The 23,275-nt window shown below is 38.8% G+C and overlaps 2 protein-coding genes across 4 annotated transcripts in view; both read right to left on the minus strand.

Moving 5' to 3' along the window:
* The window catches only part of guf1 (GTP binding elongation factor GUF1), a 13,748-nt gene extending 8,891 nt beyond the window's left edge, over nucleotides 1–4,857 (minus strand). The window contains exons 1-9 of one of the 3 annotated variants that reach the window (XM_029441558.1): nucleotides 4,460–4,857; nucleotides 3,157–3,268; nucleotides 2,894–3,042; nucleotides 1,829–1,909; nucleotides 1,650–1,727; nucleotides 1,470–1,553; nucleotides 1,321–1,385; nucleotides 1,029–1,232; nucleotides 212–351 (exon numbers count right to left, since the gene is read on the minus strand). In XM_029441558.1, the coding sequence (XP_029297418.1) occupies nucleotides 212–351; nucleotides 1,029–1,232; nucleotides 1,321–1,385; nucleotides 1,470–1,553; nucleotides 1,650–1,727; nucleotides 1,829–1,909; nucleotides 2,894–3,042; nucleotides 3,157–3,268; nucleotides 4,460–4,465 (919 nt within the window). In that variant the 5' untranslated portion in view covers nucleotides 4,466–4,857. Of the gene's footprint in view, nucleotides 1–211; nucleotides 352–1,028; nucleotides 1,233–1,320; nucleotides 1,386–1,469; nucleotides 1,554–1,649; nucleotides 1,728–1,828; nucleotides 1,910–2,893; nucleotides 3,043–3,156; nucleotides 3,269–4,233 lie in introns of those variants that run through there. The other 2 variants (XM_029441557.1, XM_029441559.1) reach the window with 2 other exon arrangements.
* A 1,956-nt stretch (nucleotides 4,858–6,813) lies between these two features.
* gabra2b (gamma-aminobutyric acid type A receptor subunit alpha2b) overlaps nucleotides 6,814–23,275 on the minus strand; it is a 32,792-nt gene continuing 16,330 nt past the window's right edge. The window contains exons 8-10 of the mRNA XM_029441679.1: nucleotides 12,109–12,261; nucleotides 11,036–11,238; nucleotides 6,814–10,000 (exon numbers count right to left, since the gene is read on the minus strand). Of these exons, the coding sequence (XP_029297539.1) occupies nucleotides 9,692–10,000; nucleotides 11,036–11,238; nucleotides 12,109–12,261 (665 nt within the window). The 3' untranslated portion in view covers nucleotides 6,814–9,691. The remainder of the gene's footprint in view (nucleotides 10,001–11,035; nucleotides 11,239–12,108; nucleotides 12,262–23,275) is intronic.

Here is a 23,275-nt window from a genome sequence, read left to right on the forward strand (position 1 = left end):
CATCTGCAGGTGAAGGTCAGGGGGGCTACTGCCTGTGCCCTGTAGGCCCATACATGACTACTTGTCCAATGACTCTGGAATATTCCAGGCTCGTGTTGTTATGTACAGGTAATGTATATAGTGTTTAAAATAATCCTAAATTCCAGTTCTAATTTCACATTTTCACAAAAATGTTATCTGACAACAGGAAGCAGATCAGAAAACGTCCTACCAGCAAAGACCATGGCTTTGGCGGGTTTAAACCCTGGAAGAGTTTCCACTGGCTGATCCTGGAGGTAGAGTGTGTCACCAATCTGGGCCTCCTTCACATCCTTCATCCCTGCTACTATGTAGCCCACTTGGCCTGCACACCTACACAGTGGAGGAGAGTTACACTAATGCAACATAAACAAGCATCTCAGTGGACAGTTGGAGGAATGTTTAATAAATTCCAACTGTGTGCTTATTATTAACAAAACTGTAGACGTACAGTACATCAGGCTCATTCAAAGATGACTGAAGTGGTAAAGAATCAGATTTATAACAATGTACTGCATAATATTACACATTTTAGCATATTTTACTTGCAATAGACAGAATTTAGATACTGATTTTTCCTAATTATCTAGCTTAGCAAACTTAGCATAGCAGAAAAACACTGACTAGATCCCTTTTTCTGAACGGCCTTCAACGGATATATGAACGAGCATCAAACAGAACCTTGTATCTACATAGATCATCCAATCAGAGGACCACTGAATTAATTGGCACATTGAACACCTTAAATAAAACACCCAGTAATGAGGTCATTTAGTGGGGTAGCTATACCTTCCCCACACACACATACAAGAAGAACTAATAAGTAATACATTTTATTCTCGCAACTGAGAAGCTGGAACCAGCATGTTTGGCATTTCTGCTTAAAAAATTACCTAAATGACAAAACACAACAACCAAAATAGTCGCAGATCATTTTTCTGTCGATGGACTATAGTAGCATAGCAAGTACGAGGAATGACACGAGAGGAGGAGGAATGAATGGCACGTACAGTTTCTGTGTCGGGTGCTCATGAGGCCGGAGAAGCCCGAGCTCGTTGACCTCGAAGGTTTTGCCGAGATGCGCTAACACGATCTTGTTTCCTTTCTTGACCTGACCTCCAAACACGGCGATGTTGGCCACCACTCCTCTATAGTGGTCGAAATTGGAGTCAAACACGAGGGCTTTAAAAGGGTCATCAATACTTGCCACAGGCCTGAGAATAAAAGCAAGAAAGAAAAAGCTTCACTTTTATGTGTCAGACAGGTTTCATGTGAGAAATGAGACACAATGAACCTTCTCACGGGGGAATTCTGTCCACAATAGCTTGGAGAACCATTTCCACGTTTGTTCCGAGTTTAGCAGAAACCTGAAAGATACGAAATCACAAATTAAGAGACATTTCTCAGAAAAGGCACACTGAAAGTGCAGCTTACATTATGCTCCAACTCACCCTTATGCATTCTTCACATGAAAGATCAAACACCTTTTCAATCTGTTTCTCCACTCGCTCTGGATCAGCATTTTTTAAATCTATCTAAGGGAGAAATGTCAAATTAGAATGACATGCTGAACATCAGTCAAGTAGGGAAAATAATGTAATTAAACCAAAGACAAGTGTGTGTCAGTGTACCTTATTGATGACAGGGATGATGGCCATCTGAGCTTCAAAAGCCAGGTAGAAGTTGGCCACCGTCTGCGCCTGGATCCCCTTCACATGACAGCACAAATATTAACGACTGCATTACATGCAACACGTACATCGACAATGATTCACTGAGAAAAGTACGAGCTATGATTCTGGTGTTGTACCTGATTGGCATCGACAATCAACAGGACACCTTGGCAAGCAGAAATCGATCGAGACACTTCGTAGCTGAAGTCAACATGACCCTACAGAGAGACAACGCACCGGGGATTTTAAAAAAACTGTTAGACATGACAAAGAATTGTAAACCTATTTCATATTCCATGTGACTCTTAACAAGTTTTAATCGCAAAGGTCTTTAGATTGTACTGACTAAATTTGATGTTGATTCATTTTCTAGGAGGAGTTTGTTAAAGTACAAAGTTGTCTGTAAACAGCAAAAATGCCCTAAAATTGCACAGTAAATTCTAAGTAGTGCTGTTGAGCACATGCTCGAAAACTCACCAAGCTTGAAACAATCATGAGAACTTGTGAAAGATTTCAGATTTTAAGGGTCTTGTGCTTCAGATGTAAAAATATATAAACATATATACGCCATAAACCCAACTGATAGTCAGACATTTTTAATTTACTGCGCAATTCATATTTTATATTCTCTGGTTTACTCTGGCATTAATACTGCGTTTATTTATTTATACTGTGCATTTCAACCAATATTATTATGTATAATATTCTTGCATTTTAAAACACTTAATCATCGACCACATTTTCAGCATTATTATTATAATTTCTACCGTTGTTATATATTGTAGTATAATGCACATATTTGTACATACTTATTTCTATTTTTCTTATAATTTCTCTATGTTTAATGTAACCCAATTTCCCCCCAGTAATTAATAAAGTATTTCTGATTCTGATATCTCCCTTCATCAGGAACTTTTACAGTGAGGCAATTTTGGTTTGATGTTACTGTAGTTAATAGAAATGATAAGAGATGATGCTGTCAAGTTGAAATCTGCAACATGCAAATGTTGCAGATATATTACACATAATCAATCCATCTTAAAGCCCAAATCCATCCAGTTGTTTTTCACTGTGTTTTGGATTTCAGTAATGGTGGGGAGATTATGGAACACAGAGCCAAAGAGTCATTGCAATAGAAACCATGGACAACAAGAAAATGAAGTAGTTATTCTTCCTGACATCACACCCAGTTGAGCAGTTACCGGCGTGTCAATGAGGTTCAGCAGGTACTGCTGTCCCTGGTGGCTGTAGATCAACGAGGCTGTCTGGGCCTTCACTGTTATTCCTCTCTCCCGCTCCACCTGAAGCTTGTCCAACACCTGCTTGTTTTTGACAGTCTTTGCTATGGCACCTGTTTGTCAGATAAGTCCATAAGTAACACATGTTTGAGATTATGAAAACTCTTTAGAAAAAATGTTGATTTCATAAAAACTAAGCTGATATGCACCGTGATGAGGAAACATACCTGTCATCTCCAATAGCCTGTCCGCCAAAGTGCTTTTTCCATGATCAATATGAGCAATGATGCAAAAATTCCTGATTCTGTCCACAGGGAACTTAGACATGTCAATAGTATCCTAAAAGCAAAATGACAGAAGTTTGCAGATTACTATGACAGTAACTCAACCACTGCTGAGTGTTACAGTAACCCATCTTAAAGAAATAGCAATATTTGAAAAGATCCATTATTATTTCTGAATGGGGTATGTGCAGAACCACATACATTCAAAGTTGTACGTATTCAGCAAAATGTATTTAAAATAATACTTCACCCTTTAAAATGACCTTTTGTGTATCAATTACTGACCCTGTGTTATCTTGAATTCTTATTCTTATTCACTTCTGCATAAACCGTCGTCGTACGCCTGCACAAGCGTTAGACTGTTTATGCAGAAGTGTTTTTAAATGGTAAGGATTAAGCAGTAATGCATGTGTTTGGGAAGTAGTGAGCAAATGACCGGATAAATGAAACTTGGATTACACTGCATTTGTTGTGTGAAAGATTGTAAACTAAAGTTTTGATACAGTGTTGCCGTTATTAAACAAGGCCCCCATGTACCTCAAAACATTTTTATGATTCTTCGTTCACCGTGGAGGAATGTGAGAGAAACAACGTTTTCTTCAAGAATTCAAGGTAATACAGGAGAGTAATTGTGTAAACATGATCTTTTTGGGGGTGAAGTATTCCTTTAAAGTATTATAATGATTAAAATCACTAAATTTGGAGGTGCATGGTTTGGAAATGAAGCATAAAATCTGAAAAGTAACTAGTTACTAAAGCTGTTAGACAAATGTAGTGGAGTAAAAAGTGCAAGCAGTTGTTGAGTAGGAGTATAATATTCAACCAAAGTACCTCAGATTTGTACTTAAGTACGGTACTTTTCCAATGAAGAGCTTTCAGCCTTCATCTTTATACAAGGGCTGTTTTTTGTATCTATAAATATACTGTATTACAGAATACGGGAAGAAATTGAGAGACCTAAAGTGTTCCAGTAATGCTGAACCGACTGTTGGGTCTAACGCTTCTTGTTTATTAGCCTACCTTGTCTGTTTTGGTGCTGAGCATCTTGAAACTGCTGGAGAACACGGGAAGGCTTTTCATCCAGCTGTGCCTCAACAGTGTGTAGGTCATGTTATAGCTTTGTATTTTCCTTCTGCACACTTTGAACTGTAATACTTGTCTCATTAGGGGTGTTTTAAACCACCGTTTCACTAAATAAAACGACATGTTCACGTTAAGCTACCAGTTACCTAGGTCAGTTACCTACCAGCATGAAGGATAAGTAGTCCTAGCTGTCAGCTGCCGTTAGCTAGCTAGCTAGTTAGCGATACTTCTGTATTGTCATTTTTAAAAATGTAGGCCATTGCCACATTGACGGACCGTTATAGACTGTCACGACGATAAGAACACAACTATGTTGTGCAGTAAATTGTACTATAATAACCCCGGTGCATGAGTTCTCAGAGTGCTGACATTTTGGGTGACAGTTCACCGGCAAAGACTTCTGGGTAATGTAGTTTATTTTTCAAACCAGAGATTAAAAACAAGAAACAATATAGTTTCCTGGCTGGTCAGAAAAAGCGAGTAAAGTCATTAATGCTTTCATCCCATATGTATCCTCATTTTAATATTACACTGTTGCGCTTTAATGTATCGAAACGTTATTGTAATGCTAAAGCGCTTTGCTAAACTACCGTCAGTCATCTCTCGTCCATTTTTTTTTTTTAATGCTAGAGACATTGCAGCAGCCTATTTATATGTATAGTGCAGTAGGCTTCTTATTAGCCTAGGGACTACATCTAGGATGAAATAATTATACAGGCTACAGAAATCAACATATGAAACAGCGCTTGAAAAGCATCGAAGGAGGACGACTATCTTCACACAGTCTTATCTTTGGAAATCCTTGGACAAACGGAAGTCCCGCCTACTCACCCTGTCAGATGAAGGATAAAAATGGATATCTGTTGCTATGACAACGAAGCTACCTCTTGCACAAGAATAGATTACTGCTTCTCTTCTTTGTGCAACCAGAGATAATAAGCCCTCTATTAGCCCCAGTTTCTGCCTGTCATGTAAGCATCCTTTCTATCTTTACACTGAGGATTGCTTTTGAGTTGTTTTTCCTAAAGATAATACAAGCCGTTGCTAAATAATCTCACAGGTCATTTGACAACTCCACCTACACACTAGTATCCTGTTTTTAACATTTACAGATTCCTCAATTGTATATCTTCTTCTGCACGATCAAGGTTTTACATTTTTTCCCACTCTGTTCTTTAAACCAAACAAAGATGGAAGCCAGAGAAGACTGCTAGTTTATGATTACAAATGATGCAAGACAATATCAATATGTTTTGATGCACTATGATATTAGATAAATTGACTAAAGTTGCGTATGTAAGCAAGAACGTTACGCATGTGAATTAACACATGTACGTTTTTTACGTAGCAAAGGTACTTATTTGAAGTCAAGCCATGACCTTTACCTAAAGCTAACCAAGTAGTAGTCAATGTTGAGTTTGGATTTCACATGGGACACGAACGGCGGTCTCCTGGCTGGAAGTCCTGTGTTTGTTTGACCCATCTATCCATATCGACCTTGCCCTTACGAAACATAATGGACAATGCAGTTTTGTTTGTTTTGTAATTTTTAGGGGACCAGGTTTTATTTGAAAGACATTCCATGATTTGTTTCACATGCTTCTGGCTCTGAAATAAATCATAAAAGATATTCAATTATGAAGATTTCGAGGCACACATGTAAGCAGCTCTGCTATGCCGTCCAGCTAGACACCTCACATCCATCAGTATCGATTTCTGTCAGGCCGCAGCCTTTGAGTGGATGAACAGGGTCGGCTGTGGATTGAGGCGATGGAGCTCGAGAAGAGGAGACCTCACACTGGGGTCTGTGCAGAGCGGTCGCGCTTGAGTGGTGGAAAGATCAGGCCAGAAAATGAAACTTCAGCGAGCTTTGCATTACAGCTCAGTGCCACAGGGCTTTTTGTGGGTTTTACCAACACACTCGTTAAGATAGTGACTGGCAGCGTTGAAGCATTCATGACAGCATCCTCTCCTGCTGAAGAGGCGCTGAGCTGCGCTCAGTTCCATGATCTGATGGGCTTTTGGAAATGTACGAGGTTATTTGTATTTCAAGAGAGAAGCTGGAACTTTTTTGAACAATGCAGGTTTCAATATAGTTGTGTTTTCTTAAAGGGATGGTTTGGATTTTTTTAAAGACGTATGAGGTACTTATTCGTAGTTAGTGTATTACTGCAGTAGACGGAGGTCTGTACTAAAAGCTGGTCTACCACTGCATCGATCGGTTAGTTTCATTGTGTTATTCTGTTGAATCTGAACTTTACCTTTAAAACACCAAAGTCACACAATAACACAAATAAACTAACAGATCGAGTCATCGGCAGACCAGCAAGTCCCGCATTCTGCAATGTTAAATTATTCTTTGTGTAATATGTCTGTAAATGATATGTTTAAATATAAAAACAAATATTGGCCAATATATCATTTTTTTATGTTTAAAACTTTAAAATATTGGTATCAGCTTCGTAAATCTGGCAGCATCAGTCAGGCTCTAATGAAAAACATGGCCCACACTAGATGTAAAGAATTGAAATGATATGTGTTTTATTAGAAACTGTGCACTAAATCAAGCATACACCTCGTGAACAATCATTTATCTGGAATGTTTAAGATTCTATCAGGATGTTGGAGAGAATTTTAAATAAAATAAATTTCTATCTAACATAATTTGTAAAAACAAAAACAAAAAGAATAAATAAAAGGGCTAGATTTTTTCATCATGCAAAGTTTGATTCAACAGTCAAATTAAGTTAAATAGTGATTGAAGCAAAATCATGTCATTGAATGAGGAAACAATAACAGTAGAGTACCATACTGCCTATGGCTGCTGATATGGGGCTGAACACGATTTGTCTTCTTGATTTACAGCATCCAGCTGAGAATGTGATTGAGCAACCCTATCTTCAAAATAGGTTTGTACAATACTTATTATTTTTTTTACCACAGTGCCATATGCTCATAAAGTACAATCATTGGTTGTCCCTGTTATTTTGTTGCTGATAGAATTGGATTACATGATGACTGTATATGGCTTCTGAGTTAGTCCAAAGTGTGTAAACAACAATCAATCTGCATACTAATGCTACTACATATGAGAAGAAACTATAAATCTATGACAATTTCATGATTTAAAAAAAAGAATTTAGTCCCAAATCCTGGCTGTATCCTCTCACTTTAGGCCTATTACACAAATGAATTGCTGGCAGAGGAACGTGACTATCATCCACACATGATTCATTGGAGTTCATATTGGCACAAAACAGTCCTGTGTTTGCAGTTTTATCCCTGTCATATCTGTAATTAGTTCAAAATAGCTTGTGGGATCATGAAATGTGTTGTGAAGAGCCAGACAATGGATATAAATAATGGCAGACATGCTGATTAGTACTGCCATGGTGCTCTAGTCTACACCAACAAATCCTCACTGTCCTCCAGAGTTACTTCCACCACCAGTAAGCCAATAAAAAGCTGTAAATACATATTTAGATACATTTTCACATTATGTTTATGTGAGGAGTTTGTGTGCTTTCAAATGATACAGTAGTAATTGAATTTATTTGGATTTTAATTTTGCTAAATAAATATACAGTAGAAAATAAAAATGTGCAAAATAATTTTAAAAAGAAATACTTGTGAATAAAGCGTATTAGTGTGCTTGTGCAGCAACATGTTCTTCTTCATACTTTTAAAATCTGTGTAAATGATTTGCACCTTATGTAATATATTCCATTTAATATATTTCTATTTTGGTTATGGTATTTATAATTTTGTGTACGATGTACGAAGAGTTGAGAGGGGTTACCCATAATGAGCTCAGCAGCTCTTAAGTTGCTTTTTAGCCTCTTGTTACTCTTTGTTTTGGTTTTAAAGCTGTACATTTACTGTAAGCTTCGAACCTGGATGCACTCCACCTGCCCTGTACCAAATGCCAGACGGACAGAGTTAGCAACTTAGCTGGCTGATGAAGAAAGTCAAACATCTAAAGTGCGAGATATTTGCCTCAGGAGTTGGTGGGGACCAAAACATAGCTCAAAGGAGAGTGAATACTGGACTTACATTTGTAAGGTGTAAAAGTCCAATGTGATGATAATGTTGCTCTGTGTCTGTTGGATGCGTAAATAGGCACTTTGTTCACTAATACGTTGGCAAAATAACTTTATCAAACGATACTTGATCCGATCTTTTTTCTCTAGAGGTTATAAATTGATAAATGCATTTTCATACATGTTAAATTTCAGTTGATGATGTTTCTGTTGACTTATCAAATCCCTGATACATAACAGGTACACCTCATTCACTTTCCTTCTATCATTAAGTCAGGTAATTCTGACTTCTAAGTTATATAGTTTATTTGATTATTTTAGTTAAAAAAAAGATTTTCTTTCTTAAACTCTGCCCGCGCTAACAAAACTTGACGGCATACACGTCCTGTATAAACACATCATTCAAAGCTTTGTCCAATCCAGTAATGACACTTTTTTGACTGAATATCAGCTTTTTCTATGTCATGAATAAAAACAATAGTGACTTTATGTAAATATATGAAGCATTCATGACTTAAATGTTTGAGTTTTACATTGTTATACCTCCACACACACTGTGTGCATCTTTTGTAATTATGTTTCTTGTTTGTCTGATTCCTTCCCAATGTAAAGTATTCTCATTCGTTTTTCACGTTCATGTTTTCCTGTAATTCCAAATTATACCACTTCAAACTTCAGGTTAACAGCACTAAACGGTATTACATGTACAAGCACACTAATGTTGCAGCTTCCTCTCTATGTTTTACAACCTTTTTGGCTTGGGGTGTTTCAATAATTCTGAAGGTCAGCGTTTGATTGCAGCCCCATACCTGCAGTCACAGAAAAAAAAAAAACTTTTACACTGTAACAATACAAGTGTCTTTTTGCATTGGCTTGGACAGAAACAAAAAGAGTCATTCCACTCTTAGATGGTAAAGAAAGTTAAGAAATGTGATAAATCAGTCCCTTTCACTCAAAATAAAAAAAGATATACTGTAATATCAAGAGAGTGGGCATTACCAGCTAAATTCAACACATTTAGAAATAAATAAAATGTATGTGTTCATGTTTATGTGTTAATTCTTCATTTGATTTGTATGTACAGTGGCCACATACTGTAACGGGAAACATACTTTCAAGGAAATATGCACTCTAATCAAAGTAATCACACGATATGTCACCATGAATATAAATATACATACACATTTACAAAAGCTGGGCTTTTCAAAAGTGCTGCAGACGGTGTAGAAAACAGGCGGAGATAGAGGATCACACTGCAATCCAGGACTTCACTCTGCAAAGGTATGTGTACACAGTTGCTGGAGGTATTTGGTTCGTCTCTTAGACCCCAGACCAGAACCCATTAAAACTGGCCTCTAAGTAGAGGGGACCATGTCCTCTATAATGGGTTCTCTGTTTAGGTAGGTGGCCCAGTAGACAAGGTTGAAGCTGCTAAAGAGAACCGGAAACAGAACCCTTGACATCCTGTCGATTTTGCTAACGCTGTTGAATGTCTTCTTGCTGTCTGGGACTTTGCCGTCGGCTCTGGGCTTGTTAGGATCAAAAGCTCCACCTTTGGCAATAGTTGGTAGGGTGCTGGAGTCCTTGGCGATGTTCGGCGCGTAGTTGGCCACTGCTACAGCGTAGGCATTATTCTTCTTGGTGACAGATGCCCTCTCTTTTTTCTGTTGAAAGACCACAAGAATTACTGTAGATGCAAAAACTTGAAAACACAGAAGTAACCCTGAAAATTGTCACAATCTATCCATGAATTTAAAATACATGTAAATAAAGGAGGGAAGTGACAATGGAAAGTTTCTGGTAATGGATCACCACAAGGGCCAAATGTATCAACAATTTGACAAGGACACACTGTAACTTTCACAGCTTTGTAATTTGGAGGAGGTCACACAGGATGTAATATTTATAGGAACCTTTTCCGCTTCATTGCTATCAGCCCTTGAAATATCCATTATCAGTTGAGCATAGATTTGAGGTGTTATGGCCCTACTCTACCTCCTAGATGGCTCAGTAGGCGGTTATCATCTATTGATAAGCTGGATCACTGCAGGGAGGTAAAATATTGTTAGGCGTGACCTTTAGTGGTCAAAGTAATTATGATGGGAGCAAAAGAAGAAGTTAGACGACGTAGTATGAAGACCGAAAAAGTCACAAAAAAACACACACATGACCTTCATCCAGGAGACCACTGTTTGTGAAACCAAAAGTTAACATCCTGAGTTATTTTAAGTTAGGTACGTCAGTTAACGTGCGTAAGATACGTAACGTACTTACGTACTTCATTTATGTACGTTACTTATGTTATGTAACAAACATACTTATTTTAACCCACTGCAGGATGTTTTTCCCTAAACAAGTAGTTTTATTTAAATTCCCAACGTTAACCACATATATTGTCTACATGGATAAATGTTTATAACTTAACTAAACTAAACTATAACTAAATTTCAAGCTTGGTTACTATATTTTGCTTATATGTCGGTCCTAACCAGAGTTTGTCATTTAGGTTTACCACTTAGCTAATTAGCTAGCTCCCCTTGTGGAGGGTTAACGCAGCCATTATTGCTGCTTCCCTCTGACTCCAACAATTTTTTTTTAAAGCTCCAATCTGCAATACTAATAACTAATAACTTACAACGATAATGAATTTTCTTTGGAAGCGTAGCCTGTCAAAAAGACATGTTTGTTTTCCTCATTACCTTGTCAGTCACAATACTCTTTCCATCCCAAGCCCAGCCGCGCTTTGTGAAGTAATTGACGGTGGCAAACTCGATCAAAGCCGAGAAGACGAAGGCGTAGCAGACAGCGATGAACCAGTCCATGGCAGTGGCGTAGGCAACCTTGGGCAGGGAGTTCCTCGCACTTATACTCAGAGTCGTCATCGTGAGAACAGTGGTTACACCTCGAAATACACAAAAGAAAATCGGTCATTAGTAAATGATTGTTTTATATATTACACATATATACATAACACTAAAAATACTGTTTGACCTTTTTCAGCATAGATATGAGTCATTACTGTCCTTTGTATGTTTACAGTATCAGGTCACTATTATCCTACTCTACCCTAAAAACTGCTGACCTTCAGTAATGCTTTAACTGCTCAGCAGATTTGCTATCTTTGGCCAAAGGACACAGTTTATTTTTTACTTCTCTACCTGTTTTTCTTTGTCCGAGCTAACCAGACTTTATTAGTTCCACTTGGCTTACAAACATGTTCAACAGCAGCTTGTCCAACTGGATTGAAAAAACACTGAAGCCTCTATGAAGTGTCCTCTATCCTCTTTATCCTGTTTTCTTCTGTTCCCACCATTTGTCTGCAATTCTCAGTTAAATCCTTGTGCCATCATGTGTGTGAGATCCAACATTCAGAAACCTTAATTCCAATCATGTATGGATTCTGAAAGGGCCAGGGGGCTCAAGACTCAAAAAAGAGACACAAAATGACCACAAAGAGGAAGAAAAACAACCACAGACAAATAAATAGGTTCCAAAAGACCAAAACAATTACAACGAGACAAAACATGATCATGAAGAGACACAAAACCACAGACAGATGTGTTACGACTGCAAAGAGACACAAAGAGGCTAAACAACTATAAAGTCTGTGTGTCTAGTTGCTATGTCCTTTTGCGTGTTCCAGCCCAGGGGTCTATTGTCTCATAATCTGCCCGTGATTACATTAATGGCAGGTTAAGATACAGGTTTATTACCCATTTGAAATGTATCTTATTACGAAAGATGGTACGGTCAGAGAGAGGCAGACACTTACCAAACACAGTCCTCGCCGGCACTGATTCTCTATTCAACCAGAAAGACACTTGGGAAAGAATGACTGTCATGATGCACGGGAGGTACGTCTGGATAACAAAGTAGCCAATCTTCCTTTTCAGATGGAAATGAGTCGTCATCACCTTGTATTCACCTGCAGAGACAAGAATCAGGGTCACTTTAAGGCAGGGGTCGGGAACCTTTTTGGCTGGGAGAGCCATAAAAGCCAAATATTTTTTTATGTATTTCCTTGAGAGCCATATATTTAATAGATTTGAATGCAACTTTATGCGTGCATTTTTTAAGAATAACACTTCTCCGAGTACTAATAGCAGTATCAGTGTTTCATTGAACAGGTGCTCTTTTATTAAATAAACTAAACGCTTACGTTATTTATCTCATTTATGTGCACGTTTCAGTGTTTACTGCACGGGTGTCAAACTCAAGGCAATTATATCCGACCAGCGAGAAAATATTATATGTCTGTCATAACTGGCCCGCCAGTTTTGGTCATTAAATCAATGCATGGCACAACCACGGGGAAATACATTCGAGGAAGTCACTAAATATGTGAATGGAATGAAAGTTTTTGGAAAGCAAAGGGAAACACACCACAGATCTCTGGGACGATGTGAGCTGGACTGTTTGTGCGACATAACGAAGCATCTCACTGTTAAACCTGCAGCTTCAGGGCCGTGTGATCACAGACATGTGTGATGCCGAGCTGCATGTGGGAGACTCTGATGCAGCAGGAAACTTTGGTCACTACGTGTTTCCAAACACTGACAAACATCTGCACCGCTGTGTTCCCGACAGCATTCTGCTGATCAACTGAGCGCATTTGCCGACTTTGCAGCTCAGATATTTAAATTGAACTGCTCAGCAATCCGTCTGCAGTTGACTTAAATATGCTCCATATCTTTTTGCACTTTATCCAATATGTGTATCCTGTTCAATAAATGTGGACCGTGTTTGGCCCTCGACGTAGTCCCAGTTTTTAATGTTGGCCCCCTGTGATTGAGTTTGACACCCCCGGTCTACTGCTTGCTTTGTGCAGTTTCTCCTCTGCTCGGTTTCGCGACGGGCGGGGCTCCGCCCCTACGCACACACGTGTGAACACACCTACAGCCAGAGACAGAGCGGAGGAAAGAGAGGGGAGAACTAAAAACAAATCCGCTGCTAAATGTTTTACTTTAAAATGACACAATATAATTATTTATTACCTGTTAATCATGTTAAATGTCAGCTCAAAATTGTCTGCGAGCCATATTGCGTTATCGAAAGAGCCATATATGGCTCGCGAGCCATAGGTTCCCGACCCCTGCTTTAAGGAATCACCACTGCAGCTACTTCTATTACCATTTACAGTTTGATATTTGAGTGTGTTTAATGACTTAATGAACTGATATGTATAGTAATCTTCAATTAATTTTGCAATCAACACCTGTGCATGGTTATGATGTTCATTGAGACTTTTAAGAAAGTTGAATTCTGTATTACATCATGCAGAAGAAGCCTTTTTTTTTCTCCAAATGTTTACATGAATTCCAATTTGTAGCTCGTTCAACACCTGAAGAGGATATTATCACAAAGTGATACTGCGAATCAGATTTATTTCTTTTTAAGTTGAAAGGTTACGACTAGGGTTTAATTTGATTTAAATGTTTTTTCCTAATCCCCATTTAACTAAATGTATTGGTAATCTGATTACATATTTTATTCTGTAACTGTAATGGAATAGTACATTTTTTTTAAATCATAATTACGTAATGCGGTTCAATGTATCCTGCTACTCCCCAAGCCTGGCTGATAAAGTGTCGGAAACTCCTGCTATTTTTCTAATGGTACTTCAGACTCATTTACATCAACACTGTGATTATTGTACTGTAAATGCTCTTATTCTGTCTAATCTTGTACTAATTGTTATGTTTTTGCTGTGAAGCACTTTGGGCTGCAATTCTTGTATGAAAGGTGCTATACAAATAAAGCTTATTATTAGTATTATTATTATTATTATTATTATTATTATTATTATTATTATTATTATTATTATTATTATTATTATTATTATATTACTGCACAGGAAGTGGTGTTTGACACATCAAAAGTATCAGAGATGATTTCTCTCTCCCAGTCAAATGTAACTATACAACACCACACCTCCCTCGTGCTTCAAATGTAGTCATTTATATCAGAATAACATTATGTTTTTATGTGAATCTTGTTGAGAATGCAGCTTTAAGATGCCGAAGCAGTCTTAGAAATAGATGAGACAGTCTACTTCAGCTGTTAACAGCACATATTTTGTCAAATAATCCACCCATACATAGAAAAGTAGGCAGTGTGATTTCCTAGCCACCGAGCAAAACCTAATAGCTGACAAGGCTGTGAAACAGTGCCAATGCTGCAGCAGCAGGCAGGCCTTCCAAATAGAAGATATCTCAAAGAGACGCCAAGATTAGACATGAGAAGAAAAAGATGTGTTACCCATGGCAACAGAACAGAGAAACATAGCTCATTTGCTGCGATCCTGAAATGAAGGCCTTGATACACGTTGCCACTTGGCAAGAGGAAAGTCCTTTTCAGCAGTGGGAAGGGGGGAGGGGGTGTCATTTCCAAGGACTAATCCCAACAGATTTTTATTCCCTCTTTTTTCTTATATAGCTCTATAGTTATATTGCCTGTTTTTCTAGCAGTTATGTGAGGACTTATTCTCTCTTACACCATACACACACACAAACACACACCAACACACACCAACACACACACACACACACACACGCACACACACACACACACACACGCACACACGCACACACGCACACACAAAGGAATTTGTGGAATTTGTGGAATTAAGTGCACTCTCAGTACCCTATCGAGCTCCATATCTTCTATAATTTAATTTGAATGCGAGCCCCGATGCCTGTGTTGTGGATGGGTGAGGATGAGGGTGACCAAAAAGGGGCAAATGTGACAAAAATTTCTCTAGAGGAGCCTGTGATCGCTTCACTGAGAGGTAACACGTAGTCACAGTGACGTCACCCATTGGTTTGTGGATTATTGTCTTGAAGCCTCGGGTTTGGCATTTTGGTTGGTTGAGACACACTGTGAAAGGGTAAAGTTTTAAGACGGAAACACCCAGACTGGACAACTGTCTATTGATCACTACCCTGCTTAATCGTCTATTTTACCCTAAATTGGACCATCATTTCCAAAATGAAGAAGATGCTGCATTGAAGAATACTTTTGATTTGACTCTTGATTGAGACCATAAACTCGTCAGGAAAATATTACTGAGATGTAGAGCAATTTTCTCATAGACTTACATACAATTTGACTTCTTTCTGCAACCATCAGAAAGAATGCTGGTTTAAAGCATTTCCGTATTGACTTCACTTTTTTAGACCCGGAGGTTGCCGCTTGATATACACACCAATTGAACTAAATGGGAAGGGTTTTTGGGGAGACTACTGTAAATTAAAGAGGCACGCGAGCAATTTAGTATTGCACTTCCATGAAGTTGGGGACTTACAAGTTACTGATTCGGCAGAAGCCGAGATATCCTGACTTTTGGTCCCTGTTATGGGTCAAGCTAAACTTGTTCATACACGTCCCATAATTCAGCTCGATAGCGTCTCCCGTTAGACCCTCCCTGGCTGGTAAAAACTACATGTTTCAAACTCCCCCACTTTGTAACTTTCTGTTAAAAATGTGTAGTCCCAAAGTGGTCATTTTCTCAGAATTTATAAATGTTTTGTGGAATGCCCCTTTTACAGAATAATAGTTAAAGCTGCATTAATACATTTTTGGCCAATAGAGGGCAAAATCATCAAAAACAAGGACTTGATTAATCTAATGCACCAGATGGTTTGTTACACAGAACCATCTGAGAAGCCGTCATTGGAAACTGTTTGGATAAGGGCAGGCACTTTAAAAAAAAAATACTTGGCAGGTGATCTGATGAACCATCTGTCAATCAAACTCATGCCAAAGCCAGTCGCAAGAAGTGTCAAAAAATCTTTTCCATCGAGAAAAGCCTTCAGTGTCGTTCTTTGCTATTCTTTCAATGAAGAAATACACTCCAGTTCTGATGCTATTGAAGCATCTACTAACCTCTTTAGGAGCCCTCCATTGTTGTTTTGAACAAACGCCTCCCCGTGTCTTCACACACACCTAAACCTCGGCCGTAGCTGCCAGTAGCTCATCACAGCCGGACACAACTACGACTATAATCAAAGTTTTATATCAACAAGGCCACAACAATAATCTCTTTGCCTCTGGTATTTGAAAAAGGTTGCTCGAAGTGACAAACCTACACAGAATTATCCACCAACTTTGCAGTTCCCCTCAGCTCTAGAGAGATCTTTCTCTTCATCTTTCAGCTCATTGTTTTGGTTTTCTACCTGTGGCTTTACTGTTTTGGTTTTCTTGCTCTGGTTTTGTAAGCAGCTCTAAAATCTCTAAAACCCACTGCCCAGCACCAAATTACAAGCAGACAAAGTTAGCCACTGGCTGATGAACACAACAGATAATTTAGCTGATGAAAGAGTCAGATGTTTGGCCAGGTGGCCAGAAACACGACTCCAAATGATTGCTAATGTTGCTCTATATCTGCTGGATGTGTAAAGGCAGTTTGCCAACAAGTTGGCCTGTCATATTAGCAGCTTAAAAACAGATACACCTACTGTATTCACAGTATATAAACACTACATTGCAACGACATTACTGCTCGAACACCATATATTATTCACAGTGTGAAGTAAAACATCACTACATTCAGTTCTGTTCAGTCATGAGGTTTTTGTGTATAATGTATGCAGTTACACAACAATGTTTTTTACAGCAAACAACACAACAAACAAGTGAGAATCATGGAAGCGGGAACAGTAAGTGCTTTAAGGTAACAAGTTAAACATGACACATGAATGTATGGCTGAAAAGTGGGACTTTTGTAACAGTGTGTTGAAATGTTCAGAGGCTTATGCAAGATGTCCATCCCCGCGAAGCCGAGAGCACATTCGTTTGTGCCAAATGACCTAGTTTGCAAGTACGCTACACCAAACACTGACACACTAGTAATGAATGATTAATTTAAAGTCAGCCAATCAGATAATGTGGAGTGACTAGTTAAACAGCAGAAACAGTCACTGGCAGGCATTCTGCCTTCTACTGAGGCATCATACACCACTTAACCTAGATAGGAGCATTTAGTGCATGAAAAGATATTCTTACTCAATGAAATTGAAGCAGGGATTCCCTTGATAGTGGAATGCAGTCACTGGGGAAATACTCTATACTGGTAATTGATACTTAAAGGGAGAAGTATTGGAGCACTTGGCACAGGGATGCAGTTAGGAAGTCGTTTTTTTCTGTGGTCGATGTATTTTCTGCCATAGTTACTCTTTTATCAGGATAAAGATCCTATTAATGCCTCAGGGATATCGCACTCTTTGATTGATCTAGATTTGACACCTTTTTGATGCTTTCAACAACAACACCGTGAAATACCAATGGCAGAAACTTAAGCATTAAAAACGTTCTAAGAATGAAATTGGAGCATTTTGTGAGAAAGAGGACTCACTGAGCATGCTCAGGCGCATAAAGAAGACGTCTAAGTAGACAGTGATGCTTTGCAAACCACCCACTCCCCCCTTGACTTTACAGCTAAAGTCTGGAGGCAATAACCCCAGGTTCAATATCTCCACCAGCAACAAACTTCTCAGACTCTTTCACGATCATCAAATGTACTTCATTCTTTACGTTCTCCCAAGTAATGATACTCATTATTCACATTTCCACCACTCTATTCTTAAAGGTTCATACCTGTAGTTTTGCAGCCTGTTTACTACAAATTATATATTCTTTGCATTCGAAACTTCCTTCTTCATTGTACTCAATGCAACTTGATTGGATGCTGTTGGATTGGTTTAAAGAAAGAGGATCTGGGGAATTAAGTGTCGACTTGCTGGGAATTAATAGCGTTAATATTAGTTGATTCAGGAAATGAAGGGAAATTACTTGAATTTTGGCACACTTTTTACATATCAAGTCAAAAGGCTCATGTCCAAGTGAGTCGTTGCTATTTAAGTCAAGTCGAGTCTAAAGTCGGTGACTCAAGTCTGACTTTTTCCACATCTCTGCCAATTTCCAAAGCAGATTTCAAGCGTCTGCAATCCGATTTTCATAAAGAAATTGACAAAACTGGCTGTATTCAAAGTAAAAAAATCAATCACATTTGTCAATCTAAAAAGATGCAGTTACATTTCAAAGATGGTTAGCACTAATGTTAGGCATTTAGACAAAATGGACTAAAAATGCAAAAAAAGACACTGATCTCCCAGTAATTATAGCCCGCCTACACATTTCTCACTATTATTATGATCACTGCTATCATCGTCCCGCAGGAACTGTTTTTCAAAAGATTGTTTCCTTCTAAGTAGTATTGCTAAAATAAGATCAGTGCTGTCGCTCAGTGACAGAGAATTGTGTATGCTGTCAGTTCTCCTCCTCTCCTTCACCCACCTATCAACACCTTTTCTGAAGGATTGTTTACACTTAATGTTGTTATCGTTTGGGTATGACTACCCAGGTATCCTCAGCCTGGCCACCATTCAGTTTTAGAAATTATTTTTCGATTGAACGGCTTTTAAGACTCATGAAAGCCTTCTCTGTCTAACTCTACAGACTGGTGGGAATGAAAATTGAGGTAGTGATTTTGTCTGGCAGGTTAGATCGGCAGGCTGATATAATTCTTTGCATTTGGTTTACAACCCCCAAAAATGAAGCACTTCTACTAATGAGCCTTCGTTACAGGTTGCATATGTCGGCTAATTCCAAATGGCCACCCTCCGGTCTTCAGTCATAAGTACTGTGACGTGTTCAACGTCATCCCTTCAAGTCTGTTTCACTCATTGCTGGGGAAACCTCGTATTACGTAAAAGTAACAACAAACTTGCACACGCTGATCGCTGCAGTGCTCGGCTATGTAATTGTAGCAGGACATTTTTCTTAGCCTATACATTTGGCATTATGCTACCCAGCTTTTATAGGGTAGGCTGCGATAATAAAATGCATTTTGATTACCTATATAGCCTATACTTCTACATCTTTCTGTATCATGATGCAGCATTTTAATACAGTACTTGTTTTACACATTCATAATAAGTTTGTTTTGTTTGTTTAGTTGGCAATTCGAAAAACTTCATGTCCGTATTGAAATGAGTTGAATTAAATCAGACATTAAATGCTCCCCAAACAGACTCTCTGGAAGTCTGCAGAAAGTCAGCTTGAGGCTTCTTGTGGACCGGATGAATTGTGGATTTGGACAGCACTCAGCACTGGCAGACTTCCTGGTATCGTGCCCGCGAAGTTCGCAAAGTCAGCAAAGTCTGAAAGTCTGCAAGTGCGGTGAAGTCCAGAGATTTCGATTCAGCCACTATGAGTTGTAAGCTTTTCTAAGAGTGATTCCCCCCTTCAAACCCCACAGCTGGTTTCATTTGAATAATTGGTAGAGGTCTGAAGATCTAGTATTTTTCAAGAAAAATGTAAAGATTAGAGAAAAATCAAAAAGTTAATTGTGCAATATCCCATCCCTTTAACCATCTTAGGACCACCAGCTTTATGTTTTCACTTCTGAGGCCTCTGTTTTTCTCATGTTTCTTTTTACAGATGGCTGGGTGACTTCTGCTTTGCTGTTTAGGTATGATTAGTTTCTGCTCATGCAACACACATTGTGATAAATTGTGATTTTGGCTCATCAGTCAGGTGTATTCTGGTCCTTTGGGGTTCAGTCACAAGTTATTTTTCCTCCTTACACTCACATTAGTATCATTCAGAATAATGACATTTTAAAAAATGTGTTTGGACCTCAGTGAAAAGGAGTAATTTAGCAGATTTACTACTTCTAACGTGACAGTCGGGCGTCATCCTCTGCAATCACATGTCGCTGCACCGATAAGGCTCATAGTTATAGACCCTCACGTTCACTCTGCATGCTGACGTGTGCTTGCTGCTGTTACTGCTGCCTCCACCTGCTTTGGTTCTGCTCTGCTTGTGCACACCCTGGAGGGCGTTTATTTCTAAATTAATAACCATTGGGGGATTATTTGAAATGGTCCCTGCATGTTATTAATCACTGTGCTAAGTATTTTATTCTGCTGCGATGTATTGCCGACAGAATTAAGCTTGAAACAAGGAAAATAACGGTGCAACTCAAGGTAGACGACACATTTCTTCTCCTAAGCAGTAAAGATCTCACATATTACACATCTGTCTTATTTGAAACGTCTCCTCAAAGGATCGTAACACATCTTTGATCCAGACTTGTTTTCCAATGAATTCAATAATGATAATAATCTCCTTTTGTTAACTTGCATCACTCTGCAGTCTAACCCTGTTCTCTTTCCAGTGTCTCTTTGTGAATGCATGCATTTATTACAAACTCTTATTTACAATTTACAATGTATTACACAGCCTCCATCTGTGATTTGCTTACCGCCATCATATAATCTCCAGAAACTGGTCACTCCCAGCATGTAAAGGCAAACAGCAGCCAACCCAGACTCAGTGCCCATTTAGTCACCACAACTTATATCCAATGTTTGATCTTTCAAGCTATTTCTCCTACGGTCTACTCCCTAGACAGCAATGGTGTCCTTCCTCTCTTCACACACACAGACACACATATAGACTTGTGTATGCACACTCAAGTTCTGGCCCCATTTCTTGGCATCGGTGTTAGTGTGTTTGCATGGAATGTGTTAGTCCTATTTTTGGCCCTCATTATCTCTTTCTTTTATACTATAGCCTACTTTTCTATGTGTTTGTGTCCTTTGTTTTCTGTCTTCACTTTGTGAACAATCTGCTTGTTGAAAGTGTTTTATAAATTAATTAAACGTGACAACTGATCGTTTTGGAGAGAACATCTTTCTATTTCTGTGCAGGCCCCTGACGCATGGTGGATTTGGTTACTGTTACGTTTGTCAGTGCATTTAAAACTAACCTACACATATTTATTTTACACAAGGAGACTTGAAAGAGAATTTGATACTGGTCATCATGTAAACTGGGTATTTAGTTTAGATGTTCGGAATTAGGCCTAATTCCTTATGTAGGATTTTCAGATGAAGACATGTGGGATATGCCGATATTATTTGAGTTTTAGGAGCATTCTTTGGACATATATACAGCACTTTTGGAATATGCGTCTCAATTGAGGTTTTTATCGCAGTTTGCGACACACAGCCTCTTGCCTATTTACAGCCAGCTCTGTGCGTTGTACACAAACCAAGCAGCCAGCCGTTTGCAGGGCTGGGGTACAGATGAATGCCCACCCTTCTGGTTGGAAGGACTGCGGTTGCTGGAGTGTAAACAGACAGAGCTACTAACGCTATCCTAAACTCTACCACTATGAATTGCGCATCAATTGCAACCGCTCTCTGTCTCTGTCTCAGGGTCAGATTCACAAAAGATGTTGCGCTAATCTGTAATATCATGAGCGCAATATCTTTTGTGAATCTGACCTTGAGACGGGCACAAACATAATGCCCATAAAGCTTTGTAGCTCAGTGCAATTTGGCGTTTTATTGTATCTGATTGCAATTATGTAAATGTTGCCTTTGCACCAAGAACATAATAGGCAGAATAATGTGGAGAGAAAAAGAAAGATGGCTTGATTTGAAGCAGAGGAAAGTCTGGGTGTGACAGCCCTTATACATGCGCTTCAGTTACTAAACTCTCTGAAGATGCTTATAATTTCACTTGTACTGCATCTGGTTATTAGTGCTGACCTTTGTGAATTGGACTGTTTTTGCAATGAGGATCATTTGCATAGAAAGAGGCCAATCTTGCGCCAAATGTATGTCTTTTACCTCATTTAAATAGGCGTAAATAGCACAGGAGCACTGAGATGCTATTTGCTTGGCAGCACAGATAGGGGTGCATTTCCCCCTTGCAGGGGCTTTGAGATTCACACCATTTATTTTTTATTCTTATTTGTGCAGGTTTAGTGTCCGCAAAACATGCACAATGTGCTATTCTAAACAGGGCTTTTAAAAGAAAAAGTAATTTAATCTGTTACTTCTGTAAAATTAAGCTAGTTTACAGGCATTCAGATGTTTTCCGCAGAAACATCACTGTTTACTCGGTTCCTTAGACTCTTGCTTTTGTATTTTTGGAAAGGATAGGAAGCAGACACTACCCTCAAACTCCTTGAATTCTACAAACGCGACAGCATGTCGTAAAATATAAACCTGGACAGTTCTGCTGTGTCAACTGTAGTTTTGTTGCTAAGCTATAACTGGACAATTGCTGTCTGGGGGACGGCTTTATTTAATGGTTAATTAAAATGAAAAAAATAATAATAATAATGTTATTAGCTTTAAATCTTCTTAGCCATATTTCTTCAAGTCCATGTTTTAATACTCTAGACTTAACCAGAGTTAATTACCCCGTCCACTAATGAGCTTGTCACTGTTGGATTCACTTGCTAATGTCTCCTGCAGGTCCATTTGAGTGAAATGCCACATTTTCAATGCACATCGAGTCATTCGCTTTCTGGGCCCAGAACATAGATTTTTTTTGTCATTTCACGCATCGCTGCACTTTTCTGAGACATCCCTGTGTCTTTGGGCTCCAACGTAAGACACTTAAATCACTGGAGAACACAGCAGCTTTTATTTTCTCCTGGAGCTCCTCTGTTAGTGTCTCTGACAGCTACCACAGACAGATGCGCTCCCTTATGTCTAATTCTACATCAGCATCTGTCGTCTATTTTTTTAGTTTTTTATTATGCATTTTAGATCCATCCAATGAAACTGCACTGAATTTGAACACCTGCCCATCTTTATTCCCTTAAAGGGGGGGTTATAAAGTGGAAAGTCTTGTCGCAGCAACAGCTCACCTGTCATGCTGCTTTTTGGTTCTCCAGGCCATGCTAAATGCAGATTAACAAAATACAGAACAAAGTAGGGAATTCAAGATGCACGACTGCCAAATCCCCGTTTTGTCGAATCTTCAACATGCAGAAGAAGTGCAATGTGCAAATGTTTCTGTACATTTTTTCAAGCCAAATAAAGTGAGTAACAAAAAGACAAAACTTAGCAAGCGTTTCACAGCAAGCTACGGCCACCTCCTGCAACATGTAGGAGGTGGACGAGTTCAACATCCTC

Source organism: Cottoperca gobio, chromosome 10 (genome assembly GCF_900634415.1).
Source record: "Cottoperca gobio chromosome 10, fCotGob3.1, whole genome shotgun sequence".
NCBI lineage: Eukaryota > Metazoa > Chordata > Actinopteri > Perciformes > Bovichtidae > Cottoperca > Cottoperca gobio.